The 14,970-nt window shown below is 49.4% G+C and overlaps 1 protein-coding gene across 11 annotated transcripts in view; it reads right to left on the bottom strand.

The window, feature by feature from the left end:
* The window catches only part of FLVCR2 (FLVCR choline and putative heme transporter 2), a 66,310-nt gene that overhangs the window by 24,633 nt on the left and 26,707 nt on the right, over window positions 1-14,970 (bottom strand). For 10 of the 11 annotated variants that reach the window (XR_012159501.1, XR_012159496.1, XR_012159498.1 and 7 more), the window contains exons 2-3: window positions 6,568-6,709; window positions 4,694-4,834 (exon numbers count right to left, since the gene is read on the bottom strand). Coding sequence is in view for 5 of the 11 variants with exons in the window: in XM_073349228.1 (XP_073205329.1) it covers window positions 4,694-4,834; window positions 6,568-6,709 (283 nt within the window). In the remaining 6 variants the exon portion in view is untranslated. Of the gene's footprint in view, window positions 1-4,693; window positions 4,835-6,567; window positions 6,710-11,631; window positions 12,885-14,970 lie in introns of those variants that run through there. The other variant, XM_073349231.1, reaches the window with a different exon arrangement.

Genomic DNA, 14,970 nt, shown 5'->3' with positions numbered 1-14,970 from the left:
AGCAGTTTGCTGAGCAGTAACAGCACCTTCCCAAGCCACTATGGGCTTGTGTACTTGGGAAAATATGATCAGTCACACATAAAGATTACTGATGTCTTAAAGAGATGGTAATGCCAGTATAACCCTACCCCTGTGTGGACACTTTATTCCACTATAAAAGTCGCTTTGCTTTAGTTTAAACCCCTTCCCAAGGGATACAAGCTACACCAAAAAAGCCACCCTTACACCAGAATAAAAGTGTCCACACAGGGGGTCATACCAGTATTACTCTACTGATTTAATTTCTCACCATAAATTAAGCTGAAAAAGCTTTCCCATGTGGGCAAAACCCATAATGGTCAATTCAATCCTCTTCTCAGAAAGTCATGCACATTTGCAACTGGTTTCTCTTTAAGGCTTCAGTGATCACTGTGACAGTGGGTGGGGATCATAGGTTCCACCAGTCACAGACCACACATCCCTGTGCTCGGGATAAACAAGGTTTAAAGTCCCTGTGTCGAGACATCTGCAATCCTTAAAACCCAGTCAAGTGCAAAATTCCCACACCCCCATCCTCTCTCTCTCTCTCAAAGCCTGAGTGAACAGCAGGAAGCACCCCAGGGTACAGAAGAAAGGAGGAGTATAGTAGCCTGAGCACAGGATGGGGAGACAGGAACTCCTGAGCTCTAATCCCAGCTCTGACACTGACTCCTCCTCTGCAACCTGCAGCAAGTTACTTCCTCTCCCCATGCTTCAGTTTCCCCCAACAGTAGAGTGGCGACACCCTCACCCACACACACCAGCGTTTATGAAGCGCTTTGACCTCAAAAAGCCTTGAGTGGTGCAGCAGCAGCAGCTGGAGGGAAGTTCACATCTCCCCCATGTCCAGCCTCTGCCAACACATTGAACTAGGTCATGGTGCTGAGTGTGGTACAGGGATCTAACTAGAGTAGAATATATCCAGTAGACAGACACACATAGCCGCAAGGGAGACTGAGCCAGATTGAACGGCATGAACTCCTGAGAGGCACAGCAGCAAAGGAGGGGATCAGCATGTTATCAGTTTCTGACATGATCTCTGGACAGGAAACACCCATCCCATTCACTCCAAAAGACACCTAGTGCAAGAGTGAGTTCCAGGTGAGATAAGATAGGAGGGACACCAGGGAAAACTCTGCAATGGGAGCCGGCAGCAGGAACATACCCCAGAGTGCTGAACCTTGCTCTTCACAAGATTTGGCCCTGGAAGGAATGCACAGAGGAATCTGACGAGGCTGTTGGCCCACTTCACCCCCCACTCTGGAACACAGAGTTTACTAAGGGACACTTCACTGGCTGTAGCTTCAGGGATAGGAAGAAGGAGCATGAAAGGTCAGCACATGTCCTCTACCTACCGTTGTTTCAACTCAAAGCTGCATGTCAAACAATGCATGTTAACCTATGAAATATCTACTGTAACGGGGCAAGGCCAGATGGCTATAGAAAAGTAGTGGGAGATAGATATATTAGCTCCAGGCTAAACAAATCCCTGGTACCAGGATAAGTGAAATGGCAGCTGCTCCAGGTCAATTAAGACACCTGGGGCCAATTAAGAACTTTCCAGAAGGCAGGGAGAAGGCTAGGTTGATTGGGACACCAGAAGCCAATCAGGGGCTGGCTGAAACTAGTTAAAAGCCTCCCAGTTAGTCAGGTGGGTGTGCATGTCAGGAGCAAGGAAGTTAGTTATGCTGTTGGAGAGGCTGAGTAGTACACACCATATCAGTTACAAGGAAGGAGGCCCTGAGGTAAGGGTGAAGTGGAGCTTGAGGAAGTGAGGGCTGCTGTGGTGGAAGTAGCCCAGGGAATTGTACACGTCATGTTTCTAAAAGGTCAGCTACCATAGCTGATACTATTAGGGTCCCTGGGCTGGAGCCCAGAGTAGAGGGTGGGCCTAGGCTCCCTCCCCCCTGCAACTTTGCCCCCTGATTAATCACTGAGACTGGGAGATAACAGATCCTATGCAAGGAAGGATAACTTCTCCTCATTTCCTTTGCTGGCTTATGATGAAAATGTCTCAGCAGACTCTGACCCTTGGCCCGAGAGAAAGAAGGGTTACATACAGGGTCACAGTGAGCCTCTGAGGCTAGAGAAATCTGCCAGGAAACGCAGGACCCACGGAGGCAAGGACAGAGCTTTGTCACACTACACACATGAGCGATGCATTTATACCAACCTAACCCCGGGGTAGACAGCACTATCTTAAGAGGAGGGCTTCACCCATCAACATAGCTACCGCCTCCCAGGGAGGTGGAGTACTCTCTGATCAGTGTAGGTAGGGTCTTCATTAAGCGCTACAGTGGCGCAGCTGCACCCATGCAGTGCTGTAAGTGCAGACAAGCCCTCAGACACGCACAAAGCACTTCATTGCTTTGGGCCCTTTAAGTCTCAGTCGCTTTATCTTTATTGTTAGGGAACTGAAAGTCAAGGGTGAGTCGGGCAGAACCAAGTGAGCAGAGGAGAAAAAAAACACAAGCCAGGAGGAAGAGACTTTGAAGTGTCAAAGTCACTAAACAGCCTTTTCAAATCCCCCAGTGACTCTAGAGCAGGGGTGGGCAAACTACAGCCTGCCAACATTTTAATCTGGCCCTCGAGCTCCTGCTAGGGAGCAGGATCCAAGGTTTGCTCCACTCCAGTCAGGGAGCGGGGGTCGGGCTTGCCTGCTCTGTGTGTACCGTGGCTCTGCGCAGCTCCTGGAAGCAGTAGTATGCCCTGCTCTGGCTCCTACACGTAGGGGCAGTCAAGGGGCTCCGCATGCTGCCCCCACCCCAAGCGCTGCCCCCACGGCTCCCATTGGCCAAGAACTACAGCCAATAGGAGCTGCAGGGGTGGCGCCTGCAGACAGGGCAGCGTACAGAGCTGCCTAGCCGTGCCGGAGTGAGGGACATGCCGCTACTTCTGGGAGCTGCTTGAGGTAAGCACCACCCAGAGCTTGCACCCCTGACTCCCTCCCAAGCCCCTGCCCCGGCCCTGATCCCCCTCCTGCCCTCCGAACCCCTTGGTCCCAGCCAGGAGCACCCTCTTGCACCTCAAACCCTCATCCTCAGCCCCCACCCCAGAACCTGCACCCCTAACCCCCCCCACACACACACACACACACACACACACACACCCTCCAACACCCTGCTCCAGCCCGGAGGCCCTTCCCGCACACTGAACTCCTCATTTCTGGACCCATCACAGAGCCTGCACCCCCAGCCAGAGCCCTCATCCCCTCCTGCACCCCAACCCCCAATTTTGTGAGCATTCATGGCCTCCCATACAGTTTCCATACCCAGATATGGCCCTCAGGCCAAAAAGTTTGCCAACCCCTGCTCTAAAAGGAGAAATTATACAAGGAAGAACAGATTCTAAAGAAACTCTTCACACTGAGAGGCCCTTCTCATCACCAGTACTGGGTCACTCTAACTAGTAACTGATCCCTTCCCCTTCACACTTACACCCACACAGTTTGATGGGCACATCAAGGACAGACTTTCAGCCAACGTCTGTATCTGATTTTCTCAGAAGGCATCAGACACAGAACAATCCTGGGACTGTCTCCAGCTCCTCGATACGAAGCTCGGGGGCAGCCGGATGGGAGAGGGGAAGAGAAGTTGCAGTACAGGACTAAGTGATCTGGGAAATGGCAGGAGTAACCTGGGACATCTGAGGGTCACTTCTAGAAAGCTCTACTGCACTCCCCAGGGAGAAAGGACTAAATGACCTAGTAGGCCTTTTGCAGCTCCAAAGCGAACATCACACTGTCCCCAGCCCTTGTTAATAACTCAGATGTTCCATTAGCTACTTGTGTTGGCAGAAAAACCTGTGAGGGGGCTGGAAATCCCTGACTGTGCTCCACACCGCAACCAGAAGCTTTCCCTATGTACTGTGTATCCCATTATTCCCTTCTCCTGAGGGGCTTCTCCAACAAGGAGCTTTCTGTTGCCAGGCACTGAGAACAGAGCCAGCCTATGCCAGAAACCTTGTCACACCTAGAACCAAGTGTGACACATTCACACACAGAACAACTTCCTAGAGTTCCCTGCAGCTGGCTAGAATACATCCTACTGGGGTACAGAGGCTGCTGTTCACCGCTTGGGTGGGTCACTAGAGGCACTGAGCACAGCCAATAGACCATAGCAAAGTCATCCTCCCCTTCTTACTAGGGGAACTGCTTCATCAGATGACAAAATTATAGTGTCAAAAGCAGAACCACCTCAGGCCCCCACCATACCCATGCAAACAAATCAAGGGGCCCATTTCTGAGAGTGCTGCAGAGGGAGAAGTGAGCAGCAGACTTAGCAGGATAAACACAAGTAGAGGGGACCTTAACAAACTCCCTCCCTCTGGCTTCTTGGGGGTGGGGGTTTCCTGAAGACCACAAGCTATGTCCATACTCACTCTAGTCCCTCCACAACCCCTTCCCCCCTGCTGATTCCATGGGGTCTCTTGGAGGCCACGCACTTGCCAAGCGTTTAGCAGCTCTTCACCCATATTATAACTGAGCAGGTTATTCCAGATAATGACTTGCTCCAGATCTGCCTGGGGGAGGGACTGTGAGCAAGGAAGATTTTTCTCCTGCTAGCAGGCCAGATACTGGTCAGCATTGTCAAGGGAGGACCCATTCTGGCACACACAGTAGCAGGAAGATCTCCGCCTTCACCTGTCACTTAGCAGAGCCGAGACTGGACCTTACCATAAGCGACTATCAGCAGGACAAAATTGGTATTGCGGAGCAGCCTGACGATGGACTGCACGTAGGAATATTCCTCAGGTGGCTTCAACTGGATCAAGGCCTGGGCCCGGCTTGGGGGAAACGGGGGCTTCTCTCGGAACACTGGAAACAAACAGAATGGACCTGTCAACAATAGGGCCTCAGAGAATCTGGGCCCAGAGAGTCGGGGAGATGTTGTGGGGTGAGGCAGGGAAACCAAGGTTTATAAAAACACACACCTCCCTGGTGCTCTGAAATCTAAGATAAAGGAAACTCCAGCACTACTAGCCCCTACCCTCAGAGGAAGCAGCTGGGAAAGTCGTTGCCTGTCAGTTGAAATTTTATAGCTGTTCGGTGCTCAGCATTGGGTTGCCAACAGTCTAATCGCACAAACCCAAACACCCTTGCCCTGCCCCAAGGCCCCGCCCCTGCCCTGTCCCTTCTCTGAGGCCCTGCCTCCACTCACTCCATCCCCCATCCCTTTGTCACTCGCTCTCCCCAACCCTCACTCACTTTCACTTTCTCTTATCCTCTCCCCATGAGAAGAAACATGTGCAATGGAGTGTTTTGTTTTGGTAGGACTTTAGGGCTTGCTTGTTGTTGTTTTATAAAATATACATGTTGCTCTGTATATATATTAGAGAAGACTGGTTGAAGAAGTATGCTTTGTACTTAGAGTGGAAGGCTGGGGAGGTTTGAGATGGTCTGGTGGACTGCTAACAGTCTTCAAATATGTTAAGGGCTGTTATAAAGATGAGGGTGGCCAGTTGTTCTTCCTCATCCACTGAGAACAGCAGGACAACAAGCCAATCGGAAGCAAGGGAGATTTAGGTTAGATATTAGGAAAAAAAAACTTTTCAACTATAAGGGTAGTTAAGTTCTGGTACAGGCTTCCAAGGGAGGTGGTGGAATTCCCCCCATTGGAGGTTTTTAAGAACAGATTAGACAAACACCCATTAGGCGTGGCCTAAGTATACTTAATCCTCCCTCAAAGCGGCAGGATGGATGAAATGACCTCTCAAGGTTCCTTCCAGCCCTATATTTCTATGATTCTATGGTCCTTAATTCTTGGGGGAGTTCACTCCACAGTCTCAGACTAGCCCCCCAATAAAGCTCTGTCTCCTGGTCAGATAAGACCCTTAATGTAGAGAGTTACATTGTACCAGAGGAGCAGAGCCGTCAACCACAGTCTTCATCTCAGAACTTTGTGATCTTTTAGATATGCTAGACCCAGGCAATGCAGTGCCTCCAAGATAAGGACCAAGATCTTGAATTTGATCTGAAATTCCATGGGAGACTAGAGGACAGGTTTGCTCATGTTGGCTTGTGCTGCTGAGGAGACATTCTGCAGTGTTCTGTATTAGTTGGAGTTTCCTAGGTACTGAAGACTTCATACCCAGGTATATCGCATTGCTGTAGTCCACCTGAGAAGTGAAGGTGTGAATAACTGAGGCCAGGGCATCATCTACCAGGATGGGACATAGTCTCCTCGCCAACTGAGAGATTAGAAAGCTTGCAGATGCTAAGTGTTTTAGTGAGGAATCTAAGAAAATTCCTAACTTTTGAACAAACTGACCAATTGAGGGTGTGTGCCTTCAAAGGAGACTGAAGAGTTAGCAGCCATGGTGCAAAGTGCTTTGCTCCGCCCACTGGCATCACCTCTGCCCTTCTTAGGTTCAGCTTTAACCAGCTGAAGAAGTGACCCTGTATGTGAACAGAAGCAGGTGCTATGCTGGGGCACTGCCCCAGATCGCCCCTAGTGGGCTGTCACATGCCCTCCCTGATAGAGAGACCCATAAACACAATCTGGTCCTCTCAGCTTCATCCCTCCCACACATTTACATTCACCTCCTTACCAATGATGACGAGGATGAAGAGCACTGTTGCCACAGCTGCAGTGATGAAAAACATGATGCTGATGTGGTAGGCCAGCTGTTGTGTGTCCTCCAAGTTGGGAACCAGAACGGGAGGGAGAACAAAGCCCACTGCAATTCCAAGCTGAGCAGAGAGATCAGGAGAGAGATAGAATTAGATGGAGAGTGAGGGGAACCTCCCCCTCAATCCTCAGGCTAGGACCACCATCAAGGGACTCAGCTCCAAGATGTGGCCTGCCTTTGCATAGTCAGAGGCTGGCCAGGGCCCGTCCAACTTGGTCTTCGAACCAAAAATCCCCTACTCAGTCATCCAACAATCAAAATAAAATAGAAACTAACTACTATTTTAGCAGAATCCACAACAAATAACCAGTGTGAAACTGTACCCTACTGGCCCCCACACTTGTAGGAGTGACACTAACCAACCCCAGCTGCCTTGCTAACTCTGTCAACTTCTCCACTGGCTCAAGTCAGTCTAAGAAGTTTAAGCCCAAGAGGAAAGAGAGCATCAAAAGCCACACAAAGGGTTTGAAATCCTTAAGACCAATAACATCCTAAATCCAAAGATGTGTTTGCTGAGCACCTGCCCCTATTCTGAGATGTCCTACTTTGAAAGGCTGTGAGTAGAGGCATCTGAGCCTGGCTATAGTCATTGTCCAACAAGCACAGCACCTGTGACCTTGGAGTCACTTTATTGGTGGCATTGACATCACCATGAAAATGGTATGCAGCCCCATGGCATACACGGTCTCATAAGTTGCCAATTTGCCAGGCTCAGAGGGAGAGGGTGGCATTTCCTTTTTCACCTTGTGACAATTTGGGGAAACTGACGACGCACAATTTACAAATTCTGTTTCAGCAAATGAATTCTCTGTGTGCTTAAACCTTTCAGGTTACCTGTACTGTGTTCTTGCTTCATACTCCATGTACAAAGGAGACAGGAGTGGCACCTGCACGGCCGGATGTGCTGAATATTAAGAATCTGACATTTGAACAGGTCTATATAGGCGGTACAATAAATATGGCCAAACCAAAAAAACTGATTCTGCCCAGCCAGGCTGGTAACTAAGCAACAGATCACCTGGTATGAGACTGATCTCTGGGGCGGGGGGGGGGGGGAGAGATCAGGGACACAGACTGGGGGCTGCTCTTGGGCACCCTGTCTAGGTAGGTGGGGGGTCCAGGACTCCCCACAGTGGTCTGGGCTCCCTGGGCAGCTCTTACCACTGTCAAGCTCCAGTTTCTGGCCTGGCCAGGGGGCAGAGGAGGAGAAAGGCGTGCAGCGCTCCTGCATGTGTCTCGCTTTTGCTTTTTGAAAAGATGGTCACTCTAGGCGAGAGACCCTTTCACAGAAATGGGAACAGAAAGGCTGTGCCCAGGAAGTGTGCCAGAGAGGCCAAGACAAAAAGAACAGGAGTACTTGTGGCACCTTAGGGTATGTCTACACTATGAAATTAGGTCAAATTTATAGAAGTCGGTTTTGTAGAAAGCGTTTTTATACAGTTGATTGTGTGTGTCCCCACACAAATGCTCTAAGTGTATGTAGTCGGCGGAGTGTGTCCACAGTACCGAGGCAACTGTCGACTTCCAGAGCGTTGCACTGTGGGTGGCTATCCCACAGTTCCCGCAGTCTCCGCTGCCCATTTGAATTCTGGGTAGAAATCCCAGTGCCTGATGGGGCTAAAACATTGTCGCGGGTGGTTCTGGGTACGTATCGTCAGGTCCCCGTTCCCTCCCTCCCTCCGTGAAAGCAAGGGCAGACAATCGTTTTGCGCCTTTTTCCTTGAGTTACCTGTGCAGACACCATACCACGGCAAGCATGGAGCCCGCTCAGCTAACAGTCACCGTATGTCTCCTGGGTGCTGGCAGACGTGGTACTGCATTGCTACACAGCAGCACTTTATTGCCTTTTAGCAGCAGACAGTGCAGTATGACTGGTAGCAGTCATCGACGGAGTCCTGGGTGCTCTTTTAACCGGCGCCTGGGCAAACATGGGAGTGACTCAGCCAGGTCATTTCCCTTGTTTCACCTTGTGGCGATTGAGTCCGACTGGCAGTGCACTGTCTTTTAAACTCCAGCTAGCAGAAGATGATGGCTAGTAGTCTTCTGCTGAGCACCCAGGAGATGATGATGGCTAGCGGTCGTACTGCACAGTCTGCTGCCAGCAAGATGTATAAAGATAGATGAAGTGGCTCAAAACAAGAAATAGACCAGATTTGTTTTGTATTCATTTTCTCCTCCCTCCCTCCGTGAAATCAACGGCCTGCTAATCCCAGTTTTGAGTTCTATCCTTGAGGGGGCCATTCAGTTTCTCACAAAGCCACCCCCTTTGTTGATTTTAATTCCCTGTAAGCCATGTTGTCAGTTGCCCCTCCCTCTGTCAGGGCAATGGCAGAGGATCGTTCCGTGCCTTTTTTCTGTGCAGACGCCATACCACGGCAAGCATGGAGCCCGCTCAGATCACTTTGGCAATTAGGAGTACATTAAACACCACGCGCATTATCCAACAGTATATGCAGCACCAGAACCTGGCAAAGCGATACTGGGTGAGTAGGTGACATCAGCGCGGTGACGTGAGTGATGAGGACATGGACACAGGCCCTGGCAATGTGGGCATCTCAAAGCACAGGCCCTGGCAATGTGGGCATCATGGTGCTAATGGGGCAGGTTCATGCAGTGGAATGCCGATTCTGGGCTTGGGAAACAAGCACAGACTGGTGGGACCACATAGTGTTGCAGGTCTGGGACAATTCCCAGTGGTTGCAAAACTTTTGCATGCGTAAGGGCACTTTCATGGAACTTTGTGACTTGCTTTCCCCTGCCCTGAGGTGCAAGAATACCAAGATGAGAGCAGCCCTCACAGTTGAGAAGCGAGTGGCAATAGCCCTGTGGAAGCTTGCAATGCCAGACAGCTACTGGTCAGTTGGGAATCAATTTGGAGTGGGCAAATCTACTGTGGGGGCTGCTGTGATGCAAGTAGCCAACGCAATCAAAGATCTGCTGATATCAAGGGTAGTGACCCTGGGAAATGTACAGGTCATAGTGGATGGCTTTGCTGCAATAGGATTCCCTAACGGTGGTGGGGCCATAGACGGAACCCATACCCCTATCTTGGCACCGGAGCACCAAGCCGGCGAGCACATAAACCGCAAGGGGTACTTTTCAATAGTGCTGCAAGCACTGGTGGATCACAAGGGACGTTTCACTGACATCAATGTGGGATGGCCAGGAAAGGTACATGACGCTCGCATCTTCAGGAACTTGGGTCTGTTTCAAAAGCTGCAGGAAGGGACTTTATTCCCAGACCAGAAAATAACTGTTGGGGATGTTGAAATGCCTATATGTATCCTTGGGGACTCAGCCTACCCCTTAATGCCATGGCTCATGAAGCCGTACACAGGCAGCCTGGACAGTAGTCAGGAGCTGTTCAACTACAGGCTGAGCAAGTGCAGAATGGTGGTAGAATGTGCATTTGGACGTTTAAAAGCGCACTGGTGTAGTTTACTGACTCGGTTAGACCTCAGCGAAACCAGTATTCCCACTGTTATTACTGCTTGCTGTGCGCTCCACAATATCTGTGAGAGTAAGGGGGAGAAGTTTATGGCGGGGTGGGAGGTTGAGGCAAATTGCCTGGCTGCTGGTTTCGCACAGCCAGACACCAGGGCAGTTAGAAGAGCACAGGAGGATGCGGTGTGCATCAGAGAAGCTTTGAAAACCAGTTTCATGACTGGACAGGCTACAGTGTGAAAGTTCTGTTTGTTTCTCCTTGATGAAACACCCCACCCCTTGGTTCACTCTACTTCCCTTTAAGCTAACTACCCTCCCCTCCTCCCTTCTATCACCACTTGCAGAGGCAATAAAGTCATTGTTGCTTCACATTCATGCATTCTTTATTCATTCATCACACAAATAGGGGGATAATGATCAAGGTTGCCCAGGGGGGTGTGGAGGAGGAAAGGACAAGGCCACACAGCACTTTAAAACTTATTGAATGCCAGCCTTCTATTGCTTGGGCAATCCTCTGGGGTGGAATGGCCAGAAGCCCCCCACCGCGTTCTTGGGCGTCTGGGTGAGAAGACTATGGAACGTGGGGAGGAGGGCGGTTGGTTACACAGGGGCTGTAGCAGCGGTCTGTGCTCCTGCTGCCTTTCCTGCAGCTCAGCCATACACTGGAGCATATTGGTTTGATCCTCCAGCAGCCTCAGCATTGAATCCTGCCTCCTCTCATCACGCTGCCGCCACCTTTCAGCTTCACCCTCTCTTCAGCCCACCACCTCTCCTCCCAGTCATTTTGTGCTTTCCTGCACTCTGATATAGTCTGCCTCCACGCATTCGTCTGTGCTCTGCCAGTGTGGGAGGACAGCATGAGCACAGAGAACATTTCATCACGAGTGTGTTTTTTTCGCTTTCTAATCTTCACTAGCCTCGGGGAAGGAGAAGATCCTGTGATCCTTGAAACACATGCAGCTGGTGGAGAAGAAAAAAAAAAAAGTGGTATTTAAAAAGACTCATTTTCTAGTACAATGGCTACACTCTTTCACGGTAAACCTTGCTGTTAACATTACATACACAGCACATGTGCTTTTGTTCCAAGGTCGCATTTTGCCTCCCCCCACCACGTCGCTAGCCCCTCACCCCTCCCTGTGGCTAACAGCGGGGAACATTTCTGTTCAGCCATAGGCAAACAGCCCAGCAGGAGTGGGCACCTCTGAATGTCCCCTTAAGAAAAGCACCCTATTTCAATCAGGTGACCATGAATGATATCACTCTCCTGAGGATAACACAGAGAGATAAAGAACGGATGTTGTTTGAACGCCAGCAAACATACACTGCAATGCTTTGTTCTACAATGATTCCTGAGTACGTGCTACTGGCGTGGTGTGGTAAAGTGTCCTACCATGGTGGATGGAATAAGGCTGCCCTCCCCAGAAACCTTCTGCAAAGGCTTTGGGAATACATCCAGGAGAGCCGCAAATGCCAGGGGAAATTAATCATTAAACATGCTTGCTTTTAAACCATGTATAGTATTTTAAAAGGTACACTCACCAGAGGTCCCTTCTCCGCCTGCCGGGTCCGGAGGGCAGCCTTGGGTGGGTTCGGGGGGTACTGGCTCCAGGTCCAGGGTGAGAAACAGTTCCTGGCTGTCGGGAAAATCAGTTTCTCCGCTTGCTTGCTGTGAGCTACCATCTTCCTCCTCCCCAAAACCTGCTTCTGTGTTGCCTCCATCTCCATTGAGGGAGTCAAACAACACGGCTGGGGTAGTGGTGGCTGAACCCCCTAAAATGGCATGCAGCTCATCATAGAAGCGGCATGTTTGGGGCTCTGACTTGGAGCGGCCGTTTGCCTTTCTGGTTTTCTGGTAGGCTTGCCTCAGCTCCTTAAGTTTCACACGGCATTGCTTCGGGTCCCTGTTAGGGCCTCTGTCCTTCATGCCCTGGGAGATTTTGACAAATGTTTTGGCATTTTGAAAACTGGAACTGAGTTCTGATAGCACGGATTCCTCTCCCCATACAGCGATCAGATCCCGTACCTCCCGTTCAGTCCATGCTGGAGCTCTTTTGCGATTCTGGGACTCCATCATGGTCACCTCTGCTGATGAACTCTGGCCAGCATGGCAAGCTGCAGGTGACCATGCAAACAGGAAATTGAAATTCAAAAGTTTGTGGGCCTTTTCCTGTCTACCTGGCCAGTGCATCTGAGTTGAAAGTGCTGTCCAGAACAGTCACAATAGAGCACTCTGGGATAGCTCCCGGAGGCCAATACCGTCTAATTGTGTCCACAGTACCCCAAATTCGACCTGGCAAGGCCGATTTGAGCGCTAATCCCCTTGTCGGGGGTGGAGTAAGGAAATCGATTTTAAGAGCTCTTTAAGTTGAAAAAAAGGGCTTCGTCGTGTGGACAGGTGCAAGGTTAAATCGATTTAACACTGCTAAATTCGATCTAAAGACCTAGTGTAGACCAGGGCTTAGAGACTAACAAATTTATTTGAGCATAAGCTTTCGTGGGCTACAGCCCACTTCATCGGATGCATAGAATAGAACATATAGTAAGATGATATATATATATATACACACACACATATTCTCCCTTTTCATGTTCTCAGTATGTATGTAAGAGGCTAATTAATTAAGATGAGGAAAGACACAGTGCTGGAGCCTACCTAGACCAAGGGAGGCTTAAACGTGCATGGGCCCAGTGTGTTGGGATCCAAATGCAGCAGCCTGGTAGGTCCCAGAAAGGGGAGCTTGACTATGGCTATAACACATTCCATAGCAACCCCTTCTGGAAAGGGCTGAGATGCTCTTACCCTTATAGCAGATCAGACTTACAGCAGTAGACCAAGTACTCACAAGTATCTGGGACTAATAGTGATACCAGCCTAAAATGCCCTCCTCAAGGAACAGAGAGAAATCAGCTGTTTTGATCCAAACACCTGAGCTCTTGTCTAATAAAGGGGGAATCAAAGTGCACTCAGCATGTTTGTGGCTGCCTACGAAAGCTGCTCTTTTATCCACATTTCATTGCGTGCAGCGGTGTTGCAACCAAGGCTCAATTCCCGCTCCTTCAGCTTTGTGTGCCAGTGCTCTTCACCCCCCCATGACATCATAAAAGAGTGCTTGGGGACAGCCCAACTCTTGCCAGTTCCCAGAGAGAGGTTATTTACGCACACTCCCCTGTATGGGGCAGAAGTGGTTACTCACTTCAGTGTTGCACTAAATTTCTGCATTATCTTGTTTTCAAGCTATAAAAAATTTTCCAGGTAGTGACAGACTCGACCAAGCACACACAAGGCTTTCTAGGAGCTGCAGAAAGAGAGCTGCAGAGCAGCACGTGAAGCAATTCTCACACTTGCCTGACACATTTCCAAATCTCTTCTGAAGCCTGAAGCATTTGAATGTGACTTAGCAGCATCAAATTAACCAGAATGGTAGAAGCAATGAAAAATGCACCTCCTTCCTACCCAACCCCAGTTATTCATGCTTTACCATCACCAACGGAGCATCCACAAACCCATCCTCACAGTGGAAGAAGAAGCAGGAGCTATGAAAAATATGGAAACGAGGGGGCATTCAAGCTAGGGCAACTTCCTTGTTATAGAGAGATGCATTTATCATCATCATCAGATAGTGTCTTCTCCCAGTGCAAGGAACCTTATGAAGTGTTGACCTTCCGCACCCCAGTCACAGAAGGATCATCACAACAAACCTATTAGTTTTGCTGTAAACTTTTAGCTTCCACTGTAACAACAGTGAGCATTTCTATAGACCTCAGTATCTTCACAGTCCTCCGTTGAGAGGGTCAGCTAGTATCACTACCCCCATTTTACAGACAATGAAGGAGAAGCACAGGGAGGAAAGGGACTTATCCAGGATCACACAACTGTCCACTCTGCCTCCCAACAAACAAAACACCCCAGTAATTCATGCTAATCAGACTTTGAAGGTTCATCGTCACTATCAAGGTTTCACACTCCTTTAATGATTATCAGTGTGTTGTGGGATATGTTTTCTTTAAACAGCGTCGGCAGCATCAAGGTTTCCAAATAAATATGTGTGATCTGCCAATACTTGTAGTTGGGAAAGGAAAGGTCTCTGCCCTTTATACACCAAACCATTTATCTGCACTCTCCCTCCTCCATGCAGGAGTGAAGAGACCTGGGTCAGGGAAGAATGCTCTGTCCTTCAGACATTATCTCACTTCAGTGCTGGAACCAGAAACACATTTAATGTACAAATTATTAACCTTCACAATGTCGGACCAAGCTCCTCATGTGTCAGGCACTGCCCTGGAATTTATCCTTATTATGGGGCTCTGCGGTAAACCAGGGTCAGGACTCCCAACAGGTGTCACTTTGGGGTTCATCTTTACCTCAGAGATGCCAACCAAGGTAAACCAGTGGGAATGACTAATAAAAAGGGACCAACCCTGCCATTCTGTTGCATTGGGCAGGATTAAAACAATACACACACAAGGGGCACAAATGTCATGTTTTAGAGCACAACTCAACCACTAAAGAGGGAGTTAGGAGGAAACTTCCATGAGTAAGTGTTAGGGGGCTTATTCCTTCACCCACTTACTTCCCTGGTCCTTCTCACATGAACAGAGAGCAACAATACCCGAAGTCCAAAGGTGCAAACAATTCGATGTTTATTGGGGTGAACTTCCAGCAAGCATGATTCCAGTTTCCTTCCTTAGTATCCTCCTTCCCAGCTCTGACATCACAGAGCCTTACACCTGTGTCCCTGTTCCCATTACTACCCTTAGCCAAACATGATTCCAACTTCCTTACTCCCATTCCCTGTTCCCATTTCCCCCTTTAGCAAAACATGATTCCAATTTTCTTACCCCCATTCCCTGTTCCCATCTCCCTCACCCACATGACCA

This window comes from Lepidochelys kempii, chromosome 6 (assembly GCF_965140265.1).
Source record: "Lepidochelys kempii isolate rLepKem1 chromosome 6, rLepKem1.hap2, whole genome shotgun sequence".
In the NCBI taxonomy this organism is placed as follows: domain Eukaryota; kingdom Metazoa; phylum Chordata; order Testudines; family Cheloniidae; genus Lepidochelys; species Lepidochelys kempii.
The sequence above is the reverse complement of the archived record's forward strand: the minus strand, read 5'-3'. Positions and strand labels throughout refer to the sequence as shown.